General features: G+C 36.5%; 1 protein-coding gene across 1 annotated transcript in view; it reads right to left on the reverse strand.

Moving 5' to 3' along the window:
* ASPM (assembly factor for spindle microtubules) overlaps nt 1-27,007 on the reverse strand; it is a 58,679-nt gene that overhangs the window by 24,405 nt on the left and 7,267 nt on the right. The window contains exons 4-17 of the mRNA XM_062211541.1: nt 25,984-26,088; nt 25,435-25,581; nt 24,006-24,251; nt 20,930-20,997; nt 12,873-13,014; nt 12,170-12,300; nt 11,239-11,414; nt 7,765-7,910; nt 7,597-7,682; nt 6,879-7,094; nt 3,789-3,996; nt 3,552-3,694; nt 3,315-3,443; nt 1,372-1,566 (exon numbers count right to left, since the gene is read on the reverse strand). Coding sequence (XP_062067525.1) covers nt 1,372-1,566; nt 3,315-3,443; nt 3,552-3,694; nt 3,789-3,996; nt 6,879-7,094; nt 7,597-7,682; nt 7,765-7,910; nt 11,239-11,414; nt 12,170-12,300; nt 12,873-13,014; nt 20,930-20,997; nt 24,006-24,251; nt 25,435-25,581; nt 25,984-26,088 — 2,138 coding nt within the window. The remainder of the gene's footprint in view (nt 1-1,371; nt 1,567-3,314; nt 3,444-3,551; nt 3,695-3,788; nt 3,997-6,878; nt 7,095-7,596; nt 7,683-7,764; nt 7,911-11,238; nt 11,415-12,169; nt 12,301-12,872; nt 13,015-20,929; nt 20,998-24,005; nt 24,252-25,434; nt 25,582-25,983; nt 26,089-27,007) is intronic.

A 27,007-nucleotide genomic window follows, 5' to 3' on the forward strand; every position in this document is an offset into this window, starting at 1 on the left:
TACAATTTTAAAATGAGCAAAAAAATTTAAAAATGGGCAAAAAGATTTGAATAGATGCTTTTCCAAGGAAGATATTTAAATGGTAAAAAAGCATATGAAACGTTTCTCAACATCATTTGAGATCTGCAAACTGATAAAGATGTGATACCACTATCTACCTATAGAATAGCTAAAATTGAAAGTACTGGCAACACCAAATGCTAGCAAGGATATGGAGCAAAAGAGACTCTCATTCTTTTCTGGAGAGAATGCAAAATGATACAGCCACTGGAAGACAGTTTGGCAGTTTTGTGAAAAGCTAGTCTTATTATGCAATAGAACAATCACCCCAACTCAAGACAGTTCAAAACAAGTCCATGGAAAATCCTGCACAAAAATGTTTATAGAAGCTTTGTTTACAATTGCCGAAATTGAGTAATTGAGAAATCCTTTAATAATTGAATCGATAAAAAGTTCTAACATACCCATGCCAAGGAATATTATTTGCTAATAAAAAAATAAGTTAACAAGCCTGGAAAAGTATAGAGTACTCTTAAAGTACATGTTACTAAATGATAGAAACCAAAAGGTTTCCAACTATATGATTTTCTGGAAAAGAATGAACTATTGAGAAGAAGAGCACTGGTTGCCAGAGTTTAGGGGGAGAGAAAAGGGAGGAGAAAATCATTAGGGATAAAGAGGGACATTACATAATGAAAAAAGAGTCAACTCACCAAAAAGATATAGCAATCCCAAATGTGTATGACCTAACCAGACCTTCAAAATATATGAAGCAAAAACTCAAAGAACTGAATGGAAAAACACATGTCCGCATGTTAGAGACTGTCACCTTTGCCTCAGTAAAAGAACGAATGGAAAAAAATAAGTAAGGATATCAAAGAACTGACCATCAACAACCAAATGGAGCTATCTGACATTTATAGAACACTGCACCCAACAACAACAGAATACACATTCTTTTTAAGCATACATAGAACATTCATTGGGATCGTGGGTCAGTAAATTTTTATGTATAAAATACCACATAGCAAGTACTTTCAGCTCTGCGGGCCAATTCTGTTTCAAAAAGTCTATTTTGCCACCACAGTGCAAAAGAAGCCCACAGATAACACATAAACAAATGGATGTGGCTGTGGTCTAAAAAACTGCATTTCAAAAACACATCAGGACAAAGGTAAAACACATTCTGGGTTTGAGTAACCACATTTTTGGTATCTGCTGGGTCCTGTAATCAATGCCCCTCAGATATTGAGGATGCCTGCATTTAGAGATATTAAAATATAATTATTTAAAACTATCACATTTTGCCTTCCTACTTAAAAAATGCCATTAAAAGTTTTTAAGTTCAGTAATAAGTCAAATATACTCTACCTGAATAACAGATGCTGATTTTTTTTGAACCTTTTCCAGTTTTTCTTTTTTTAATGTTAAAAATTTTTGCTGTGCTAAGACTCTTCGCCAATATTTCTGAATTACCAGTGCTGCATTAACCTCTTTTTTCAATCGTCGTTTAGCTAGAAAATTGATTACAGCAGATTGAATAATTCTTGCAGCTTTATCTCTTTCCTTAAAAAGAAAAATATTAGCAATGTGAATTAAACACTTAAGAATCTTAAACACTGTTCTTTGATAATTGTCTGTTAGTCAAATTGATCCTGGAATTAAAATGTCTGCCAAGCCTCTTGTGTTCCTCTTTGGAGAACAGATTCATTGGGCATGTTAAAAGGGCCTATTGCTGGGCTTGTAGGTATCTGTGCATGATGGAAAAAAGAATCCTAAGAAATAGTCTAAGATAAAAATCAAAGAAATGCTTTATCTATCCAAGATCCTCAGCAACTGAGATAAAGACAATATGAAATATAATGAGGCATGTTTTTAGATTTGGGTCCAGCAAATTCATGCTTGACATGTAGGAAACAGAATTTATAACATAAGGTAGTTATTAGTTTGTTACAATACAAAAAGGGAAGAAAGAAACAGTTCTCCCTGAGCACAGCTCTGTGGTGGTGTTAACCACAGAGGCTCAGAGGTCCAAGTGCAGTTGGGGTTTTGAGGGGTGGTATCTGATATGCCCTGCACCATCATGGTCAAAGAGCAGACAGCCATCATGGGAACACTAAAGGCCAGCACTCTCCAAATCTCATTTCTATGACTTCCCATAACAAACTACTGTGAAAAATAACAACATATTTTATGTTCAGTACCATTCTAACTACTTCATGAATGATACATTTAGACCTCACAATAACCATAAAAACAAATGAGCAGATAATACTTTTCGGACTAGCAGGAAACAGAAGTAGAAAAGTTATGTGACTTGTCTTTTCCATAAACATAGTTGGGATTTCAAACAGGCATTCTAATCTGGCAGACAAGTCCTTGGCCTTAATCACTTTGCTACACTTTCCAAGGCTACCTTAGCAATTCACTTTAACTGAACAGCAAATTAAAATTTCAGTTACTTCCTCCGGTGGAAATCAACTTACAGATATCTGCCAACCCTTCATGCTTCTGTCTGGGATAGTAAATTATGCAAGGATGGGCTCTACACAGTGATGAGCTAAAGGTTCCTCACTAATAATAACAATCAGTAGATGGTATCTGTATGTGAAGGCTGTCAAATTGATATTTTAACATAAAAAGGTAATCAATCCAATCAAAAGAAATACTAAGAAATGGTAAGGGCCATATACTGGATCACTCATCTGCAGGGAGAAGACCAGACACTTGTAAAACTGGGTGGGAGGAATTATAGATACATCAAGTTGACCAAGTCACCTAACATCACTGCCAGAGCCTCTGTGAAACTTAGGACCTTTAGATCTGTAGACAATCAAGTTAAAAAAAACACCTCATTAGCTAAAAAAGAATTTTAAAAAATACTGTAGTTCAGAATTACATAGCATCGAGGTAGAAAGTAACAGAGGCCAGAGGTTTCTGATCCAATTCCCTGATAATGCAACTGGGAAAGCAAGAGAAGATGGGCCAAGTGGTTAGGCCCCTGCCACCCAAGTGTGAGACCCAGATGGAGTTCCAAGCTCTTGGCCACTGACTGTCCCAGCCCCAGCCATTGCAGCCAGTTGGGTAGTGAACCAGCAGTTGGAAGATCTCTAACTCTGCATTTCAAATAAATAAAAATAAATCTTTAAAAAATTTCAGAAAGAAATAAAAACAAACAAAAAAAAGAGAGAAAAAAAAAAACCCCAAAAGTGCTTCACACATCAGTAACATGTAAAAATCATGCGAAGAATCAATCAACCAGCGTCTTATAAGTGACAATCCACACTGCAGTGTTTCAGATTTACAGGGAGTACCTGATGGCATTTCAGATCTTTTTGTAGTTTATATTTTCTCCAGGTTGTCTGTATAAGACGGGCAGCTCGTATTTCTTTACGAAGATCCAAAAGCCTTGCACAGAGAAATGACAAATAAGTAATGACCACCTAAAAAATAAAACATGTCAAGTGAAGATCGACAGAGAATATACACCTTCCTATCATCTTCTGAGACTCTTATTATTAAAGGTAATAAAGAGATCTTCTGTTACCTACCTTCTCATCTGGAATTGTATTTGACATATCTGAATGATGAATCATTGCAGGTATTCCACCAAGGTCTCGAACTGCAGACCTAACTAAATGAAAATTTTTCTTCTCATTTTCTAGGAGCTCTTTGTATAGTTCTGAAGCATTTTCTAGTATGCAGGTTAAAAAAAGTTATTAGACTACAGCTGCCAAAAATCAAGCATGGCAAAGAATTGGAAAAGTTACATATAAAAAAGTACTAACCATGATCAAATGCTTTAAGAGACAGATCCAGAGAACTATCATCAGATTCAGATGATGAATTTAATACCACTGAACCAGTCTGCATGCACTCCACAGTTTGGGTAGTGCGCTGACAAATGGCATCAAAAGGCACATAGCAAGGGTGGTAGTGGTGGATCAGGTAACATAACACACGACCATCTGAGAAAGCCACTGTGAAATTCTCCACCTGAGAGAAAATGCCAGAAAAATATTAACTATATTTTTAGATAGTAAAACAATTTAATAGCTTTGTAATCCTTTATTTTCTTTAAATAACTAAGCATATCAGTTGCTAACAGTATCCATGATAATACTATAGTCACCAATTCTCAATTATAAAATACCAAACATTCCTAAAATAGGATATGGTTTTATTAATAATAAATTTGTAATATTATTATAACATTAATCATTATCCTTGATTGAAGAGAATCCCTCAAAACCTCATGTCTTGTCTAGAACCTCAGAATGTGAACTTATTGGGGCCGGCACCGTGGCACAGTAGGTTAACACTCCACCTGCAGTGCTTGCATCCCATATGGGCACCAGTTCTAGTCCCGGCTGCTCCTCTTCCAATCCAGCTCTCTGCTATGGCCTGGGAAAGCAGTGGAAGATGGCCCAAGCCCTTGGGCCCCTGCACCCATGATGGAGACGCGGAAGACGCTCCTGGCTCCTGGCTCCGAATCAGCACAGCTCTGGCTGTTGCAGCCAGTTGGGGAGTGAACCAATGGACAGAAGACCTTTCTCTCTGTCTCTCCCTCTCACTGTCTAACTCTAACTCTCAAATAAATAAAAATAAATAAATAAATAAAAAGAATGTAAACTTATTTAATGAAGTCACACTGGTATAAAATGAGCCTTAATCCACAATGAATCAACCCTGATGTCTACCAACTGATTACTGGATAAAGAAAATGTGGTATATTAACACTATGGAATACTACTTAGCCATAAAAAAGAATGAAATCCTGTCTTTTGCAACAAAACAGATGTAACTGAAAACTATTATACATAGTAAAATAAGCATCTCAAAAAAGATAAATATGTTTTCTCTGATAAATGGTAGTTAATATAGAATACAAAAAAAGTATAGAAATAAAATGGACAATTTGTGATATGATTGTTTATATTTCCACAGAACCGTGGTCTTCTTACTTTTTACTTGTTGAATATTATGGTTAGTAGTGAAATAAGCCTGCAAATATAGACTGGATTAAAATTATATCTTTGTAAAAACTGATGACAGGAAGAGATGGGAGGGAGGTAAAGAAGTCAGGGGATTGTGGGAGGGAAGCATGGTTGTCTTTTCAGAACTGTACCTGTAGAATGCATGAAATCTGTTCTCTTTATGTTAATATAAGAAAACTTCAAAAAATAAATAAAGCTAACAAAAAAATAAAAAAACAAAAGACAAAAGAAGCAAACATACAGGGAGAACTCCATGTGATGACAGAGGCAGACTGAAGTAACACACCTACAACACAAGGAATGCCAAGGATTGCTGAAAACACCAGAATTTCAGAGAAAGGCATGGAATAAAGTTTCCCCCAGAATCTTTATTGAGAGCATGGCCAGGCTAACACTTTGATTTCAGACTTCTAGCCTCTAGAACTGTGACAAAATACATTTCTATTCTTTTAACTGATACAATGTCTGTATACTCTTAAGGAATTCAATAAAATAAATTCCATAAACATAATGTGTGATGAGCAAATCAGGGTAAATAGCATTTGACCTCCTTAAACATTTATTATTTCTATGCACAGAAAACCTATGAAACCTTCTGGTTATTTTGAAATATGTAACAAAGTGATATAGACTATCGTTAGCCAACTATGCTATAGAACACAATGAAAATAGACATTGGACAATCGGTTGCAATAAATTTCTATTTTAAGCCACCTAGTTTGTAGTAATTTTGATAGCAATCTTCATAAATTACAACAATTATGGTTGATTCTCATTATTCATGGTCACTGAATTAGTGAATATTAAACTCATCAGGGAAATGCAAGTACAGGGTTAGGCTCCTGTGTGCCTAACACAATATTTTCATCAACCAGTCAATACATAACCTTGTTTTAGGTATGTTTCTCATTCAGTAACAACGAATTTGCAGCAAAAGCATTACAAGTCATACTTGAATGAAACTTATTTAACACACTTATTTTTGCATATTACAATCTTAGAACACTAGACTATTACAGCACTACACTTGAGGGACATTTTAAATAGGAAATGAGCAAAAAAAAGCACAAAAATGCAAAATACAGGACACTTGCTTTTTTCAGTGGAACTGCTAAAACAAGAAGGCAGAGTATCACTTCACTGGACCTCATTGGAAATGAATGCCTTGGTGTTTACACACCAGCATTAATTCTTGCATTAGAAATAAATTTTAGTTAGTAGGCAAATTCCAAATATGGCATCCATGAATAAGGATGTCAACTGTGTCTTCTTTAGCTCTCTAGTATTCAGTTAAAACAGAGATTTGTAATTGACAGTTTTTCTACTAACAACTTCAAGGTACAAGAGTTTACCATATTTAGTTATATGTGCTCTACATCATTTGTTCCTGTTTTATGTTCCTTACTAGATGTGCATCAGAGCATTTTTTCCCACATAATTATACTCTTAATGGCAATAAAAGCAAAAATAGAGTTTATGTATTAAGTTTAATTGTACTTCACCAAAATTTGTTTCAGCATCCTGGGTTGGGACAGGTGTTGTGCAGCTGAGGATTAAGCTGCTGCAAGGGGCACCCACACCCAACATGGTAGTGCTGGTTTGAGTAGCAGCTAATCTGCTTCTAAACCAGCTCTGCTAATGCACCTCAGCAGCAGAGGGTGATGGCTCACGTATTTGAGCTTCTATCACCCATGGGGGAGAACAGGATAGAGTTCCTGGCTCCCAGCTTCAGCTCAGTCCAGCCCTGACCATTGTTGTCATTTGGGGAGTGAACAAGTGTATGGAAGATTTCTTTCTTTTTTTCTCTCTGTGTTATTCTTTCTTTCAAATAAATAAATCTTTACAAAGATATTGATTTTAAACAAATTCAAAGAAATTTACCTTTTTATTATAGAAAGCACAAACAGCATTCACCCAATCCATCAATAATTTAATGCTTTCACTATATTGTCCAAAGGAATGATTCCTTTTGTCTTTTTTATTAATAAAAGCATCAGAATGGCATGTTAGTGCAGACATTGTTTTCTTTATACGCCGTGTTTGTTTTAGAAAGTCAATTTCATCCTTTAATTGATCTAAATTTAGGGAAATATCCACCTGAAATACATATAAGAAAAGATAAATACCTTTATGTTTTCTGTTTAGTATTTTTAAACCACAGAATTTAAAATAACTTTTACTTAGAGAAACTATTGAATACTGAAATATAACCTATCAAGAAATTTTTTTAAAATCTAGGGAAATACATACAACATATGTTTTAGCATAAAAAATGCATTTTAAAAAAGAAAAACACAATCCATGGAAGTGCTAGAATGCTTGATACTTAAAAATGTGGAATTAGTAGCAATATAAACCTCTGTTCTAATCTCTACTTCTAATCAATGACATAAGCTTCAGCTTCAGTTTCCTCACTGTGAGGAAGATTTTACAACCAACACTGCCAGTGGATGGAGAAGATTAAACTGGAACATATACATGACAAATATTACATGTCCAAGGATAGAATAAACCCCAGTAGTCTATTTTATTCAAATTGCTTTTGTACATCATTATTCAAAATTAGTAAAAACTGCAAAGTATACGAGATATACAATACCTGAAAGGCAAATGCTATTTTCCAAAGCAACCCAAGAGTTTTTTCTCTGTGCCTATCCACAATATCCTTAGATAGAATTGTATTTCCTATAAATGAAAAGATAGCCTGTTAGCATAATCTATGTACATATGAACACTCAGTGTGGAAATCCATTTTAGTTGTCTTTACCATGCGCATCACTTAATTCAATTCCTTTTGATTTTAGGACTTGAAGAACAATGTCAACATTGTGCATCTTTTGAAGACGACTTATTGCAGGAATCCTGAGTTTCTTTGAGAGATCCCAGTTCTGTGTGAGAAGTTCCATGGTTCGCCTAGCAGTAAATAAATTTTCAGATGAAATTGTTATGTAAAAACATATATGAAAAGCATATAAAAATGAATAATTTTCATTTAATTTGATTATTATAAATATAAATCCCAAGAGATAAAGGGTGTTATTAATGTCAGAAAGACTCCAGAAAATTATTTCATAACTCTGCTGCTCCATGGTTAGCAAGTAGAGTAATTTCTCATGTTAAGTCTGGTTGTTAAAGTCCATGAACAGACTATAAAAGAAAATAATGAGACAAGGGGCTGGCACAGTGAATTAAACCACCACCATCCCATACGGGCACTGGTCCAAGTCCCAGCTGCTCCACTTCCAATCCAGCTCCTTATTAACGCACCTGGGAAAGCAATGGAAGATGGCCCATGTGCTTGGGTCCCTGTCACCCATGTGGGAGACCAGGATGAAGCTCTTGGCTCCTGGCTTCAGTCTGGCCCAGCCTAGGCCATTGTGGCCAAGATGGAGGAAATCTCTCTCTCTCTCTCTTTCTCTCTCTGTAACACTACCTCTCAGACAAATAAATAAATCTTAAAAAAAAAAAAAAAGAAAGAAAGTGAGACATACACTCAGAAATATACACATGAATAAAACAAGAGGGCTATAGAGTGAAAGAAAAAGAGAAAAGAAATGAGAGAAGAGGAATATTATTCAGGTATTTTAAATTCTACATATCAAATATGTGTTCTCTTCTCTTATTTCAGTCATCACAGTAAATCGCTCAATCAGTTCTTATTACTCTATTTAGATGAAGAAACCAAGCCCAGTGAAATTAAGTAAATTGCCCAGGGTCATATAAGCTGGTAATGCCACAACTAAGTTAAGAACTAAAGGCTAGTTTTATCAGTTTCCATAGTCACTCTGTAACAGATTACTTCAAAAATAATCTGAGGGCCTACCTGAAAAAGACATGTACACCACAGTTTGACCTCAAATCCCTAACACCATCTAGTGCTTTATTCTCTAGACAACAGTTGATAGTCCCACAGAAAAAGCAAACTCCAACTGATTACTTTATGTAAGAGCTGGCAGAATTACTTATAGAACCATAGTCTCTAAGAGTTAGAAAATGACTTAAGCTCATTCCAGGCCAACCGCCAATCAATGTAGGAAGCATGTCGGCAACAGAATAACCCATAACTGTTGGTATTAAAGGAGTCCACATATTTTAAAGTGACTTTCAAAAACCATGAAACAGTCATTGTTGCTAACACTGAACATAATAAAAATTCGGCATGTAAAACTGAGACTCATAATGATTGACACTCTCTAATCAACTACATATCATCAATATCCAATATTGCTAAGTCCTTAGTAACCCATGTTAAAGCATTAAAAATGTCTGGGAAAATAACACAACATTAAACCTATCCCTGCTCCTCCTGGAAAGTAGAAAAAGTTTGAAAACATGAATTCCTACTGGCTAGACAATAAATGTGGTGGCTTAAAATTATAGAATGAACAAATGCACCAAATATAAAAAAAAAACCTGAAATAATTTCAGCAAATGATCTAGAATGTATGGAAACTGCTTGAACGGTAGAAATTAACAATAATATTCAGATGATTAGGGGCCGGCACTGTGGTGCAGTGGGTTAACACCCTAGCCTGAAGCGCTGGCATCCCATATGGGCGCCAGTTTAAGACCCAGCTGCTCCACTTCTGATCCAGCTCTCTGCTATCGTCTGGGAAAGCCGTAGAAGATGGCCCAAGTCCTTGGGCTCCTGCACCCACAAGGGAGACCTGGAGGAAGCTCCTGGCTACTGGCTTCAGATCAGCACAGCTCCGGCCATTGTGGCCATCTGGGGAGTGAACCAGTGGATGGAAGACCTCTCTCTCTCTCTGCCTCTTCTCTCTCTGTATAACTCTTTCAAATAAATAAATACATCTTAAAAAAAAAAAAAAAGATTACTAATTTGTGAAAATACTCAGAAGGAAGAAAGGGACATGCATGTTTTTGAAGAAACTGGGGAGTCCTCATATTCCTAAAAATTGAGGGATGTCTTCCTCAAAAATGAAGAATTACTCCATTCCACTCAAGTAGATCCTTATCCTCTGCTTGAGTCTTCCAAAGATCCTCCTCAAAGACATCTCTGGGTCATAACAAAGAAGTTAACTGGTATAGCCAAGTAGCCTCATTTGTGTTCAGTAGCTTTTAGCCCCTTAGTATTTTTTTAAATTTTATTTTATTTTTTATTTTTTTGACAGGCAGAGTGGACAGTGAGAGAGAGAGACAGAGAGAAAGGTCTTCCTTTTCCATTGGTTCACCCCCCAATAGCCGCTGCGGCCAGCGCACTGTGGCCAGTATACTGCGGCCAGCGCACCGCGCTGATCCGAAGCCAGGAGCCAGGTGCTTCTCCTGGTCTCCCATGCGGGTGCAGGGCCCAAGCACTTGGGCCATCCTCCACTGCACTCCCGGGCCACAGCAGAGAGCTGGACAGAAAGAAGAGCGACCAGGACAGAATCCGGCGCCACAACCAGGACTAGAACCTGCTGTGCCAGCGCAGCAGGCGGAGGATTAGCCTATTGACTGCGATGCCGGCCTCCCCTTAGTATTTTGACATGAAGATTGCTTGCAATATTCTGGCTATACCACAGCAATTTAAGATGCAGTAGGTCAGGTAAAGAGTTCTGGAAGTTTTATTGTAGCAGAGATATTTTATGAAGGCCATTAATTCTGTACTTCCCACATTTCAAAATTGAACTGGCTATTTTAAGGCTTAACAACTTCTTAAATACACAGAGAAAAATTGTATCTTTGCTTTACAAAAATCATCTTCTTTGACTCTAAGAGTGCTTCCTTGAGAGGACATAAAACACATTGGAGAGTTCCCTAGAAACAAGACAGTTGTCTCCAAGCCCAGTGTCCTAAAGAGGCAACCACAGAAACATGCCAAAGGCCATTTCTTCCAAAGCAGAAACTGGCAACCCATTACTTAATACCACAGCCAATTTTAAGAATTCTACTTTATAACTAAGAAAGTATTGTATAATTTGAAGGCAGACATCATGAGTATATGTCCAGATTCCAATGTATAAACTTGGGCAAGTCATTCTACCTATTCAACTTAGATTCCTCATATGTATAATAAAGTTAATGTTACGGTCTCAAAGCCTCAAATAATACAGAAGCCACTGTCAACACAGGGTGCTATTTCAATGTTTGCAATATGAGCTTCATGTTCTTCTTGTCCTGAGACATCAGTAGTTCCTATCACAGACCCTAATCATATGCCAGCAGAGGGAAAAAAAGTATTTTCCAGAAAATTTTAGTCTATTATTCTGTAAAGTAAAATAATTCTATTTCTTATACTTACACAAGACGCACCCCACATTGCAAGTCCACAGCAAGATTGGTCACAGCAAAATCGAATTCATCAAATGGTGTCTGAACATGACTAACAGGTAATCCCAATAAGCTAAGGTGACGGGAAAGGTCACCTTCTCCACTTAGGAAATCTCGTGAAAAAGCCAGAAGAATCTCTTTACTAGCCTACAAAGACACAAGTTGTAAATATTTATTCCATTGTCATAATTTTGCTTATGATAAAAACAAATCCAAACCATTCTTTACATATAGAAATAAAATTAAATATTACTACAAAAATATTTCCAGTTTCATATCATATGGTAATAATACAAACATTTATACTGCTAATTTAAGACCTTTTTATTTTATTTATTTATTTATTTTTTAGTTTGTTTATTTGACAGATAGAGTTAGACAGTGAGAGAGAGAGACAGAGAGAAAGGTCTTCCTTCTGATGGTTCACTCCCCAAATGGCCGCTACGGTCGGAGCTATACCGATCCAAAGCCAGGACCCAGGTGCTTCCTCCTGGTCTTCCATGCGGGTGCAGGGGCCCAAGCACTTGGGCCATCCTCCACTGCCCTCCCAGGCCACAGCAGAGAGCTGGCCTGGAAGAGGAGCAACTGGGACTAGAACCCTGCGCTCATATGGGAAGCAGGCGCTGCAGGCAGAGGATTAACCAAGTGAGCCACAGCATCAGCCCCTAAGACCTTTTTAAAAAAAGGTAAATAATTAATGTTCTAGTGAAAGATCAACCAATAAAAAGAAGGCCTGGTTATAATTAATTAATAATAAAAACTCACTAAATAGGTATTCTTATTTTACAGCACAGTACTGTTCTTCTGAAAATTAATTTTTGTCTAAAGAGAGAATATGTCATAAAAGCAGGCAAGTTTTAAACAGGATATATGAAATGTGAAACACAACATTAAAACTATACCTTGAATTCAGCATCTTTACAGAAGAGACAAGGATCATGATCAATAAGTCTGGAAAGTTTAGCATAATCAAGGAAACAGATCAACAACAATAACTTTTTCAGTGTAAACTTCGACAAAGTTTCTTCATGATCTTAAATAAAGTACAAAAAAGCATAGTAAGTTAATGCATGGAAGTTAAGTTTCACTTTGAAATAATCTAACCCTAATGCTAATAATGTCCAAATAAAAAAAATGTAGCAAGCAACAATAAAATACTTTGTCAATTTTTATATTTCATCCTCATAATAACTCTGAGGGCCAGGTACCATTTAATATACCCAACTCATGGATGAGGAAATAGGCACAAAGACACCAAGAGATCTAACTGATCTCACTCAGCAAATATTTACTGAACACCTACTATATGCAGGCATCATCCTGGATACTAGATCTACAGTAGCAAACTATAACAAATAAGATCTCCACAGGAATTATAAACTACTGGAGGGAGTGGATGGGCAGAGACAACAAACAGATAATAATGATTATAAACAGTAATGGAAGAAATAATGGGGAATGATAAGGAATGAGGGGCGCATGAAGGGAAGGTAGTGGAAACAGAGATGTATTAATATCGGTTTCTTTGAGAAAGTAAAATGCAAACAGAAAGAGTGACAAGCCATTTACACAGCATGGATATAAAGCAATGCCAGCAACACCTACCTTCTCTATAGAGATGTGGAACAGTGGGGTGTCTATATTCAGCTGCGATATCGGGATTCCAAAGCAAGCGATTCAGAATAAACATAGCTAACCCTGTGACATCACTATTATCTTCCAAAGAAATGAGTTCTCCATAAATCGTCTGAAAAGAAAAAATTAAAGCAGAACTGAGGGTTATGCTATCTTTTTTTTTTTAATTAAACTTTTATTTAATGAATATAAATTTCCAAAGTACTGCTTATGGGTTACAATGGCTTCCCCCTCCCAAAACTTCCCTCCCAACCACAACCCTCCCCTTTCCCGCTCCCTCTCCCCTTCCAATCACATCATGATTCATTTTCAATTCTCTTTATATACAGAAGATCAGTTTAGTATATATTAGGTAACGATTTCAACAGTTTGCTGCCATATAGCAACACATAGTGAAAAAAAAAAAATACTGTTGGAGTACTAGTTATAGCATTAAATAAGAGTGTACAGCACATTAAAGACAGAGATCCTACATAATATTTTTTTTAAAAAAATTAATTAATTTTCTATGCCATTTCCAATTTAACACCAGGTTTATTTTTTCATTTCCAATTATCTTTATACATGGAAGATCGATTCAGTATATAATTAGTAAAGATCACATCACTTTGTACACACGCAGAAACACAAAGTGTAAAAATACTGTTTCAGTACTAGTTACAGCATCACTGCACATTAGATAACACATTAAGGACAGATCCCACATGGGATGTAAGTACACAGTGACTCCTGTTGCTGACTTAACAATTTGACACTCCTGTTCATGGCGTCAGTAATCTCCCTAGGCTCTAGTCATGAGTTTCCAAGTCTATGGAGGCCTTTAGAGTTTGCTGACTTTGATCTTATTCCGATAGGGTCATAGTCAAAGTGGAAGTTCTCTCCTCCCTTCAGAGAAAGGTACTTCCTTCTTTGATGGCCCCGTTCTTTCCACTGGGATCTCACTCGCAGAGATCTTTCATTTAGGTCTTCTTCTTTTTTTTTTTCTTTTCCATGGTGTCTTGGCTTTCCATGCCTACAATACTCTCATGGGCTCTTCAGCCAGGTCTGAATGCCTTAAGGGCTGATTCTGAGGCCAGAGTGTTGTTTAGGACGCCTGCCATTCTATGAGTCTGCTGTGTATCCCATTTCCCATGTTGGATCTTTCTCTCCCTTTTTGATTCTATCAGTTAGTATTAGCAGACACTTGTCTTGTTTGTGTGATCCCTTTGTTTCTTAGACCTATCAGAGCCATCGGTTGTGAACTGAAATTAATCACTTGGACTAGTGGATGGCATTGGTACATGCCACCTTGATGGGATTGTATTGGATCCCCTGGTACATTTCTAACTCCATCATTTGGGGCAAGTCTGATTGTGCATGTCCCAAATTGTACATCTCCTCCCTCTCTTATTCCCACTCTTATATTTAACAGGGATCGCTTTTCAGTTAAAATTTAAACACCTAAGAATAATTCTGTGTTAATTACAGAGTTCAACCACTAGTACTAGAACAACAACAACAACAACAAATACTAAAAAGGATAAAGTATTACATTGTACATCTAAAGTCAGGACACGAGCTGATCAGTTCATTGTTTCTTATAGTGTCCATTTCACTTAACAGGTTTCCCCTTTGGCGCTCAGTTAGTTGTCACCGATCAGGGAGAACATATGACATTTGTCCCTTTGGGACTGGCTTAATTCACTCAGCATGATGTTTTCCAGATTCCTCCATCTTGTTGCAAATGACCCGGTTTCATTGTTACTTACTGCTGTATAGTATTCTATGGAGTACATGTCCCATAATTTCTTTATCCAGTCTACTGTTGATGGGCATTTGGGTTGGTTCCAGGTCTTAGCTATTGTGAATTGAGCTGCAATAAACATTAATGTGCAGATGACTTTTTTATTAGCCAAATTAAGTTCCTTTGGGTAAATTCCAAGGAGTGGGATGGCTGGGTTGTATGGTAGGGTTATGTTCAGGTTTCTGAGGAATCTCCAGACTGACTTCCATAGTGGCTTAACCAGTTTGCATTCCCACCAACAGTGGGTTAGTGTCCCTTTTTCCCCACATCCTCTCCAGCATCTGTTGTTGGTAGATTTCTGAATGTGAGCCATTCTCACCGGGGTGAGGTGAAACCTCATTGTGGTTTTGATTTGCATTTCTCTGATGGCTAGTAATCTTGAACATTTTTTCATGTGTCTGTTGGCCATTTGGATTTCCTCTTTTGAAAAATGTCTATTGAGGTCCTTGGCCATCTCTTAAGTGGGTTGTTTGTTCTGTTGTTGTGGATTTTCTTGATTTCTTTGTAGATTCTGGTTATCAGCCCTTTATCTGTAGTATAGTTTGCAAATATTTTTTCCCATTCTGTTGGTTGCCTCTTCACTTTCCTGACTGTTTCTTTTGAAGTACAGAAACTTCTCAATTTGATGCAATCCCAAATGTTAATTTTGGTTTTGACTGCCTGTGCTCCTGGGGTCTTTTCCAAGAAGTCTTTGCCTGTACCTATATCTTGCAGGGTTTCTCCAATGCTCTCTAATAATTTGATGGTTTCGGTTCGTAGATTTAAGTCTTTAATCCACGTTGAGTGAATTTTTGTGTAAGGTGAAAGGTATGGGTCTTGCTTCAAGTTTCTGCACGTGGAAATCCAATTTTCCCAGCACCATTTATTGAATAGGCTGTCCTTACTCCAGGGATTGGTTTTGATCCTTGATCAAATATAAGTTGGCTGTAGATGTTTGGATTGATTTCTGGTGTTTCTATTCTGTTCCTTTGGTCTATCCTTCTGTTTCTGTACCAGTACCATGCTGTTTTGATAACAACTGCCCTGTAGTATGTCCTGAAATCTGGTATTGTGATGCCTCCGGCTTTGTTTTTGTTGTACAAGATTGCTTTGGCTATTCGAGGTCTTCTGTGTCTCCATATGAATTTCAGCATCATTTTTTCCAGATCTGAGAAGAAGGTCTTTGGTATCTTGATTGGTATTGCATTGAATGTATAAATTGCTTTTGGGAGAATAGACATTTTGGTGATATTGATTCTTCCAATCCATGAGCATGGAAGATTTCTCCATTTTTTGGTATCCTCCTCTATTTCTTTCTTTAAGGTTTTGTAGTTTTCATCGTAGAGATCTTTAACATCCTTGGTTAAGTTTATTCCAAGGTATTTGTTTTTGTAGCTATTGTGAATGGGATTGATCTTAGAAGCTCTTCCTCAGCTGCGGCATTGCCTGTGTATACAAAGGCTGTTAATTTTTGTGCATTGATTTTATGTCCTGCTACTTTGCCAAACTCTTCGATGAGTTCCAATAGTCTCTTAGTAGAGTTCTTTGGATCCCCTAAATAAAAAATCATATCATCTGCAAAGAGGGTTAGTTTGAGTTCTTCCTTCCCAATTTGTATCCCTTTAATTTCTTTTTCTTGCCTAATAGCTCTGGCTAGAACTTCCAGAACTATATTGAATAGCAGTGGTGAGAGTGGGCATCCCTGTCTGGTACCAGATCTCAGCAGAAATGCTTCCAACTTTTCCCCATTCAATAGGATGTTGGCCGTGGGTTTTTCATATATTGTTTTGATTGTATTGAGGAATGTTCCTTCCATACCCAGTTTGCTTAGAGTTTTCATCATGAAAGGGTGTTGTATTTTATCAAATGCTTTCTCTGCATCTATTGAGAATCATATGGTTTTTCTTCTGCAGTCTGTTAATGTAGTGTATTACGTTGATTGTTTTGCGAACATTGAACCATCCCTGCATACCAGAAATAAATCCCACTTGGTCTGGGTGGATGATCTTTCTGATGTGTTGTTGCATTCTATTGGCCAGAATTTTATTGAGTATTTTTGCATCTATGTTCATCAGGGATATTGGTCTGTAATTCTCTTTCAATGCTGCATCTTTTTCCGGCTTAGGAATTAAGGTGATGCTGGCTTCATAGAAAGAATTTGGGAGGATTCCCTCTTTTTCAATTGTTTTGAATAGTTTGAGAAGAATTGGAGTTAGTTCTTCTCTAAATGTCTGGTAGAACTCAGCAGTGAATCCATCTGGTCCTGGGCTTTTCTTTGTTGGGAGGGCCTTTATTACTGTTTCAATTTCTGTGTCAGTTATGGGTCTGTTTAGGTTTTCTATGTCTTCCTGGCTCAATTTAGGTAGGTTGTATGTGTCCAGCAATCTGTCCATTTCTGATAGATTTCCCTGTTTGCTGGCATACAAGTCCTTGTAGTAATTTCTGATGATTATTTTTATTTATGTGGTGTCTGTTGTTATGTTTCCCTTTTCATCTCTGATCCTGTTGATCTGGGTCTTTTCTCTTCTTTTTTTAGTGAGTTGGGCCAATGGGGTGTCAATTTTGTTTATTTTTTCAAAAAACCAGCTCCTCGTTTGGCTGATTTTTTGTAATGTTTTTTTGGATTCAATCCTGTTGATTTCTTCTTTGATTTTAATTATTTCTCTTCTCCTACTGGGTTTGGGTTTGGTTTGCTGCAGATTTTCTAGATCTTTGAGATGACTTGAAACTCATCTATTTGGTGCCTTTCCAATTTCTTGATGTAGGCACCTATTGATATAAACTTTCCTCTTAACACTGCTTTTGTTGTATCCCATAGGTTTTGGTATGTTGTGCTTTTATCCTCATTTACTTCCAGAAAATTTTTGATTTCTCTTTTAATTTCTTCTATGACCCATTGTTCATTCAGGAGCATGTTGTTCAACCTCCATGTGTTTGCACGTGTTCTAAGGATTCCCGAGTTGCTAATTTCCAATTTCATTCCTTTGTGGTCTGAGAAGCTGCATGGTATGATTTTAATTCTTTTGAATTTGCTGAGACTTGCTTTATGGCCTAGTATGTGGTCAATCCTAGAGAAGGTTCCATGTACTGCTGAGAAGAATGTAAAGTCCTTAGATGTAGGATGAAATGTTCTGTAGATATCTGTTAGATCCATTTGGGCTATAGTGTCATTTAAATCTACTGTCTCCTTGTTGATCTTCTGTCCTGTTGATCTGTCTATCTCTGAGAGTGGAGTATTGAAGTCCCCCAGTACTACCGTATTGGGGTCTAAGTCTCCCTTTAAGTCCCTTAACAAGTCTTTTAAATAAGCTGGTGCCCTGTAATTAGGTGCATATACATTGATAATCGTTATATCTTCCTGTTGAATGGATCCCTTAATCATTATATAGTGCCCCTCTTTGTCTCTCCTAACAGTTTTTGTGGTAAAGTTTATGTTGTCTGATATTAAGATGGCTACGCCCGCTCTTTTTTCATTTCTGTTGGCATGGCATATCTTTTTCCAGCCTTTCACTCTCAGCCTGTATGGATCATTAATGGAAAGATGAGTTTCTTGTAAGCAGCAAAAAGATGGGTTTTGTTCTTTAACCCAATCCTCCAATTGGTGTCTTTTAACTGGACAGTTCAAGCCATTAACATTCAATGTGACTATTGAGAAGGAGTAACTTTGCCCTGTCATTTGCCAAAGATTTTTTCTAATATATGGTTTGAGACTCCTGTGATCTTTTGCTGTGAGGTTTCCTTCCTTTATCTTCTTTCATATTGGTTACCGTGTTTCTGTGTTTCTGTATGTAACACATCTTTAAGCATCTTTTGCAGGGCTGGACGAGTGGTGACAAATTCTTTCAGTTTCTGTTTGCTGTGAAAGGTCTTTATTTCACCTTCATTCACAAATGAGAGCTTTGCAGGATATAATATTCTGGGCTGGCAGTTTTTTTCTCTTAGTACCTGGGCTATATCTCGCCATTCTCTCCTAGCTTGTAGGGTTTCTGATGAGAAGTCAGCTGTGAGTCTAATTGGAGATCCTCTGAGAGTCATCTGGCGTTTCTCTCTTGCACATTTTAGGATCTTTTCTTTGTGTTTCACTGTGGTGAGTTTGATTACGACGTGTCGTGGTGAGGATCTCTTTTGGTCATGTTTATTAGGGGTTCTATGAGCTTCCTGTACTAGGATGTCTCTGTCCTTCTCCAAACCTGGGAAATTTTCTGCTAGTATCTCACTAAAAAGGTCTTCTAATCCTTTCTCTCTCTCCATGCCTTCAGGAACTCCTAGAACCCGAATGTTGGGTTTTTTAATAGCATCCTGTAGCTTATGCTATCTTTAAGAAGCAAAAAGGATATAACTGGGGAAGGGCATGATCTTCTAAGGAATGTAATTTGTTGTTTCCAGAAAAGTATGGAAATGATACGGTTATATACTAAATAACCCCCTTAAATTTTACATGCATGCTTTACACACATTTTGGTATGTATACTACTTCACAGTGAAAAAAGACAAAGTTTAGGACTAAGATAAGTTCCTAATCACTTGGCAAACAATATTTACATTTAAAATTTTTCATATATATTAAAAATATCAAATACTAGCATATTGTTCAAATTTAATATAATTGTCCTGCTAAATAAATGAAGGTATAATAGAAACCAACATATTCAAAATTTTCTATTACTTATCAAATGAAAAAGCATCTGCAAGTAACCTAATAATTTGGGATGTTCAGATCTATTTATAGTCAATGACTTAAATGTGACATTAGTTTAACCTCACCATGCTTTTTAACGATTTTTCGAAGAAATTAGAAAAAACTATAAGACATACCAAACTATTCTGTAATCCTGTAATACACTGATAAAAATGTAGAGATGAAAGCAGGAAAAAGTATTAATACTTGCCACAATAGAGAAATCTATCATTTTCTACTTAGTTTTTTAGTCTTTGAAACTTTCTTAAAATCTGCAAAGGCCATGCCCATTAACTAAAATATAGTGTTGAGGCAGAATGTTTTATCGTTCAAGTCTTTTACCTACCACTCCCTGTGAAAGGATTACATATCCCCACTATTTGTCATAAACATGCTGTGTCTCTTGTGGGAAGTTAATACATTTCTGACTAGTTTGTGCTTGCTAGATAATGCGCTCTGGTAATGAAATAAGGGTAGAGGTGATGCACACAACCTTAAGCACAAGTTTTAAAAGGTATTCCAAATTTCTATCCAATGTTCTTGCTTTTTACTCTTTCCACAAATAAAACTATGTCCTAAAATTGAGAACACTGAAACTGAGGTTCAAAAATTATCTGACATGTAAAGCAGAGCCAGTTAGTAGGTAATTTGCTGACTAATGAAAGGAAAAGCTTTAAAAAGGATTTAAATTAGCAATCTAACCAATGACACTATCAAGTTGAGTGACTGCAGTAAGCTGAGTATTTATTCTTTCTGGGCCTCAATTGATTAGCACACAAAAGATTATTTGCAATGATTCTTTTCAACCCTAAAGATTCTACTATTCCAAAGCCTGAAATAAACTGAAAGCATGGGAAATATCAGGTGAGGAACATTACAAACATAGAAAAGCTATAAAAGTATGCTAGAAAAAAAGACTACAAGGGAGAGAAGCAAAGAGGATTTTTGAATAAATTCATACTTTTAAACGCCAATCACTAGTAATAGCTTTCTAATTCAGTTAGTTTTAACATCCTAGCTATTACTGAGCTAAGACCCATATGAATAACTGAAATCCTGATGACATTTTCATAAGGAGTGCTTCATTAGAATGGTTACTACATTGGGCTTTGACATTAGGCTGGTAAAGGCTCAAATCTTGATTGATATTGGCATTTGGCAATTCACTTAGCATTTAACCTTCTGTTTTCTTACTGAAGTGGCAATAATAACACATACCTCACTGGGTACTAATGAGGTTTAAATCAGAAAATGTATTTAAAACAGCCTAGTCTTTTCATTTGTAAATGTTCAGGAATAAGCTTAGTATAGTTGTCATTACCTACAGCATAAATTTGTAGCTATTTAAGAGGTTACAGGTAAATTATTCTGTAATAGTATCACAATAATGGTAATATATAATGGCACAGTCTATTTAACTAATGAGCATTTATTAACAGATCTTAAATTTTTTACTGAGAGGTGAACCAAACTAACAAAATGACTTCCTAACTTTTATAAGTAAAACCATATTTTATTAAAGAGTCTATTCTACTAAAATTATGTAATAAAGAAATATTGTTTTCAGAAACAGAAATATATGCTTACCTCTAGACCAATTCGAAGCCACAAAGGATTATATGACAACAGCCAATTCAGGACTTTCTGGCGTTCTCCTGAAATGCATGTCAAAAGCAAGTAAACTCAGATTGCTAATCAAATACAGACAATAAATAAGGCTTCATGGAAAGGATATTTGTGGGGGGAAAAAGTGCTTACATAGAATAATTTAACTGAAATATACCTCTAAAAGATAAATGTTCATATTTATGTAAGATTTTGGGCAACAAAGTTAAATAATGCAGATTTAGCAGTGAAATATAAATCTCTTAGGCATATATCCTGAGGAAATGAAACCAGTATCTGGAAGAGGTATCTGCATTTTCACATTCATTGCAGCATTATTTACAATAGCCAAGATATGGAATCAGCCTAACTGTTCACCAAAGGAAGAATGAATTTTAAAAAAATGACATACATGCATACACACACACACACACACACTGGAATACTATCCAGCCTTTAAAAAGAAGAGAATTATGTCATCTGTGATAACATGGATGAACTTAACATTCTGTGAGTGATTAATTACATTATATAAGTGAATAATGTCAAAATGTGCAAATTATCCAAAGCAATCTACAGATTCAATGCAATCCTAATCAAAATACCAACAATATTAATCTAAGATCTAGAAAAAATTCAAGGAGACTAAGAATAGCAAGGCAATATTAGCAAAAACAAAGCCAGAGGCATCATAACGCCAGGCTTCAAGACATACCTACTACAGGGCAGCTACAGTCAAAATAACCTGGTACAAACACAAAAATAGACATGTAGACCAATGGAACAGAATAGAAACCCCAGAAATTAATCCATGCATCTACAACCAACTAATCTTTGACATACAAGCTAAAATCAATTCTTGGAGAAAGGACAGCCTCTTCAACAAATGGTGTTGGGAAAATTGGATCTATGCATGCAGAAGTATAAAACAAAATAGCTACCTTAAACCTTATAAAAAAATCAACTCAAAATGGATCAAAGATCTAAATCTACGGCTTGATATCATCAAACTACTTGAAGAACACATCATGGAAACTGCAAGACATTGGAATAGGCAAAGTCTCCTTGAAAAAGACTCCAGAAGCACAAGCAGCAAAAGCAAAAATAAACAAATGGGATTATATCAATCTAAGAAGCTTCTGTACTACAAAGGAAACACTCAACAAGAAGGCAACTGACAGAATGGGAGAAAATATTTGTAAACAATGCAATTGAGAAAAGGATACTATCTAGAATCTCAGAATCTAGAAAGAGATCAAGAAACTCAAAACAACAAAACAAACAGTCCAGTTAAGAAATGGGCAAAGCCTGGGAAAGCAGAAGATGGCCCAAGTCCTTGGGTCCCTGCACCTGTGTGGGAGACCAGGAAGAAGCTCCTGGCTCCTGGCTTCCGATCAGTGCAGTTCCGGCCGTTGCGGCCATTTGTGGGGTGGACCAATGGAAGGAAGACCTTTCTCTCTATCTCTCTCTCACACTGTCTGTAACTCTACCTCTCAAAAAAAAAAAAAAAAAAAAAAGGAAAGGAAAGAAATGGGCAAAGGACATGAATAGGCATTTTTTCAAAAGATGAGATTGTTGATTGTTATGGCCAAGAGACACATGAAAAAATGCTCTGGATCACTAACCATCAAGGAAATGCAAATAAAAAATACTGTGAGGTTTCACCTCACCCAGGTTAGAATAGTTATTATCTCCAAATCCAAAAACAATAAATGCTGGTAAGGATGTGGGGAAAAGGAATACTCTGGTGGGAATGCAAACTAGTACAACCATTATGGAAGACAGCGTATAGATACCTCAAAAAGCTGAAAATAGATCTACCATATGACACAGCAAACCAGCTCCTGGGAATTTACCCAAATGAAATGAAATCAGCATATGAAAGAGTTAACTACAGTCTCATGTTTACTGCAGCTGAATTCACAATAGCTAAGATATGGAACCAACCCAGATGTTCACCAACTTATGACTGAATAAAGAAAATGTGTTATATAAACACTATGAAATACCACTCAGCTATAAAAAGAATTCAATCCTGTCTTTTACAACAAAATGGATGCAACTGGAAACCATTATTCTTACTGAAATAAGACAGTCCCTAAAAGAAAAGTATCATATGCTTTCCCTAATTTGTGCTAACTAAATACAGGGTACCTAATGTATGAGCGAAATTGACATTCTGAGATTTAATTACTGTTTACAGCCCTTGTCTATACTTGAGGAACAGTGGGTTTTCTACTTACTACTTATTGAATTCTTTATTTAGTGAAGGGTTAAGGTTGTGATTACAAAATAAACTGAAAGTATGTCATTGTAAAAATTAAAAGGAAAAAATAAAAGAAGGAAGAGAAAGGGTGGGAATGTGGGCAAGAGGGAGGGTAGGGTGGGGAGCATCATGCTTTAAATCTGTATATATGAATTACATGAAATTTGTTCACTTTATATAAGTAAATATATAAACACTGTATCATATTTAAGAGAGTATCTTGGGGCCAGCATCGTGGCATAGAGGGTTAAGCCACCACCTGCTACACTGACAACCCATATGGGAGCAAATTCAAGTCCCAAATGATCTACTTCCCATACAGCTCCCTGCTAATGCACGTGGAGCAGTGGAAGATGGCTCAAGTTCTTGGGCCCCTGCCATCCATGTGGGAGACCTAGATGAAGCTCTTGGCTGCTAGCTTCAGCCTGGCTTAGCTCTGGCTGTTGCAGCCATTTGAGGAGTGAACCAGCAGATAATCTCTCTCTCTCTCTCTCCTTGTGTCTCTCCCTCTTGCTGTGTAACTCTGCCTTTCAAATAAATAAATAAATAAATCTTAAAAAAAAAAGTGTTTTTTAAATGCTCTCACCACACATATACATAAAAATGTAATTATGTGAGGTAATATATATGATAATCAGCTTGGTTATTGGCATCATTTCTGTAATATATACATGTTAAGAACATCATGTTGTATACCTTAAGCATATACAATTTTTATGTTATTCCTCACTAAAGCTATGGGTGGGAAGGGAATACAAAATCTTTATCTCAAGATTTCTGGAATCTTCTTACCCACATCCTTCCAAAGGTGTCTATCTTTCCGAACAATTAATCGCCTAGCTTCAATTTCAGTTTCAAGCTTTTTAATAGCTTTAACCATTTTTTCAGAAGTAAATAAACGGCATGCTGCATGACGCAATCTGTTCAACCTGCATCGAGCAGTATAAGCTCTAAGAGACATTTCATCTTTTGTAGGTGCTCTCTGAACACTTATTTTATGTTGATTCTCCACTCCTAAAAGAAGAGTAGCAGCATTTACTAGAAAAAAAAAAGGAAAAATGTTTCTGGTTAAAAAATATCTCTGTAACTGTCTCCAATCCAGTAATAAAATGCAACACAGAACAATCAACACTCTCTCCAAGTTTCTATCGCTCTGTCTTCCTTATCTCAAAATACAGGTGTCAGCATTCACTGAATATCAAAGGCCAATCATCTATCATTGCAATCTGTCAGTTCTAATTGCAAAATATATCTCCAGTCTAACCACTTCCCACCACCTCCAGCATAAGTTCCAACAGTATGATCACTAATCCTAATAAAATGGCCTCTGAATTGGCATGTCTATTTCTGTCCTATTTATAAATTCATAAAAAGGCAAGCTTCTCAGGAATGAAGTTTTTAAATAACAATTAAAGTATGAAATGTACACAAATTTTTGTAAAGCATTTATTTTCTCTTGAGAACTAAACATCTGGCTTTTATCCTCCAAGGAAAAATAAGTGATCTTAGAGATCACCTAATCCAAAGACATCTCATACATGCAGAAATCCTGTACATGTTTCTCTGACACATACAAATGGGTATTTATTCAAACATTACAACATAGGGCAATCACTATTTTAAAAGATAGTCTGTAGATGGTTTGACAATTTAAATGTGTTTAAGGGATTTCCTTATCTTGAGCTGAAACTAATTCTTATAACTTCAATGTGACAGCTACACAAAGGTTAATTTCCTTCTCTTTCACAATAAAACCTTTCAAATATTTGAAGGGTCCCATGTCTCCACTGTGTCCCACACTCAAGTCTTCCCTTTCCCAGAATAAATACAGAAATATTCTAACTATTCCTAATATAATTTTTTTTCAGATTCCTCATAATCCAATAGCTTGCTTATATATTTTGAAAACCAATGTACCTGACAGCAGAGACAGTATGCCCAACATGATCAGGCTATACAGAACTGATTGCATTCAATGATGAGAGAGAATAGAAAGCAAAGAACAAAAATAAATTTCAGTACTTTCAGTACAGAAAAATCTATGTAAACCCGTGCAGGTAAGCATTCTTACATGTTTTACCTTTAGCATTTACAATGAAATCGTGAACCATGCCATCAACTACAATATAAAATATATGTAATTAAAGAATGACAAATCGTGCTATAATTTTGATGTTAAAACAAGAGTATTATTTAACTTAAATACTAATTTAATGCTTACCTTCAGAAACATTTGTTTTTACAGTGAAGTCATCAGGAGTCAATATAAAATTTAGCCACCAAGTGAAGCCCTGTTCCTGCTTTTCCTTCCAACGCTCATCATAAAACATGTTTTTTGCAGCAAAAGGCATTGGATGTCTAGGAATATCTAAGAATACAATTAGATAATTGCATGAAAAAATTTCCTTTAAAATATTATTTAACACATAGCAAAAGGCCATTTTTATTAGCAAAACCATCTTTAAAACACTGAACAAATTTGCCTTCCCACTCCTCGTTGTAAAGAATTGAAAGTATTTTGGTCATGAAATACAATTAAAGCAAAAGGGAAAAACATAAAGCAACACTTCTTGGTTATCTAAAAATCCTAACGTGTCATGAATCAGCTTCATCAAATCTGTTAGAATATCTCAAATATAATTTGAATATACCTTTTAACAGTTGTTCAAAACCTTTATTCAACAAAAGTATTATTCCATTTCCATTTGAAATGCAATTAATGGCTCAATCCATGTCACTTTTTCGGAGTTTAAATTTAATAAACACTTGCCTGTTTTTAGAGGTTTTATGAAGGTCAAACTGGACTGCGCCACAGCAATAATAGGTTTTGTCCTTTTATTTGTTTTATAAATAGGAGTTTTGAATACTAATGAATCTGAAATAAATTAGAAAACATATCCATTAACATTAAAATTAAACAAGTTTGATTCCTTCATAATCATATTCACTTAGCAATACTTAATCACTTCTATGATCCAGGCATTAGCACTACCAATTCAGTGATCAATGAAACCAACAGTTTGAAGTTATAGACCATAAACTAGAATTTGTTCTTTGTCTACAGAAGCAAAAATCTAGATTCAACAACTTATTGTGTACTCATATTCCAGGACTCTGTGCTAGGTGTTGGGAATATGTAGAACCGAAAGATACATTCTCAGCTCTTACCAAGTTTTTGGTCTAGTATGGAAAAGTATAAAAAAGGCATGGGACTGGCGCCGTGGCTCACTTGGTTAATCCTTTGCCTGCAGCGCCTACATCCCATATGGGTGCCAGGTTCTAATCCTAGTTGCTTCTTTTCCAGTCCAGCTCTCTGCTGTGGCCTGGGAAGGCAGTGGAGGATGGCCCAAGTGCTTGGGCCCCTGCACCCACATGGGAGACCAGGAGGAAGCACCTGGGTCCTGGCTTTGGATCAGCATAACTCCGACCATAGCGGCCATTTGGGGGGTGAACCAATGGAAGGAAGACCTTTCTCTCTGTCTCTCTCTCAGTCTAACTCTATCTGTCAAATTAAAAAAAAAAAAAAAGTATAAAAAAAGGGTAGGAAAGTCTTCCTCGATGGGAATACTCATACAAGTCATCTTAAAAAGTTCACAGAAAGTATGTGTTATAAAAAATCTATGCATGGCCGGTGCCGCGGCTCAACAGGCTAATCCTCCGCCTTGCGGCACCGGCACACCCGGTTCTAGTCACGGTTGGGGCGCCGGATTCTGTCCCAGTTGCCCCTCTTCCAGGCCAGCTCTCTGCTATGGCCCGGGAGTGCAATGGAGGATGGCCCAAGTGCTTGGGCCCTG

This window comes from Lepus europaeus, chromosome 14 (genome assembly GCF_033115175.1).
Source record: "Lepus europaeus isolate LE1 chromosome 14, mLepTim1.pri, whole genome shotgun sequence".
NCBI classification, from domain to species: Eukaryota; Metazoa; Chordata; class Mammalia; order Lagomorpha; family Leporidae; genus Lepus; species Lepus europaeus.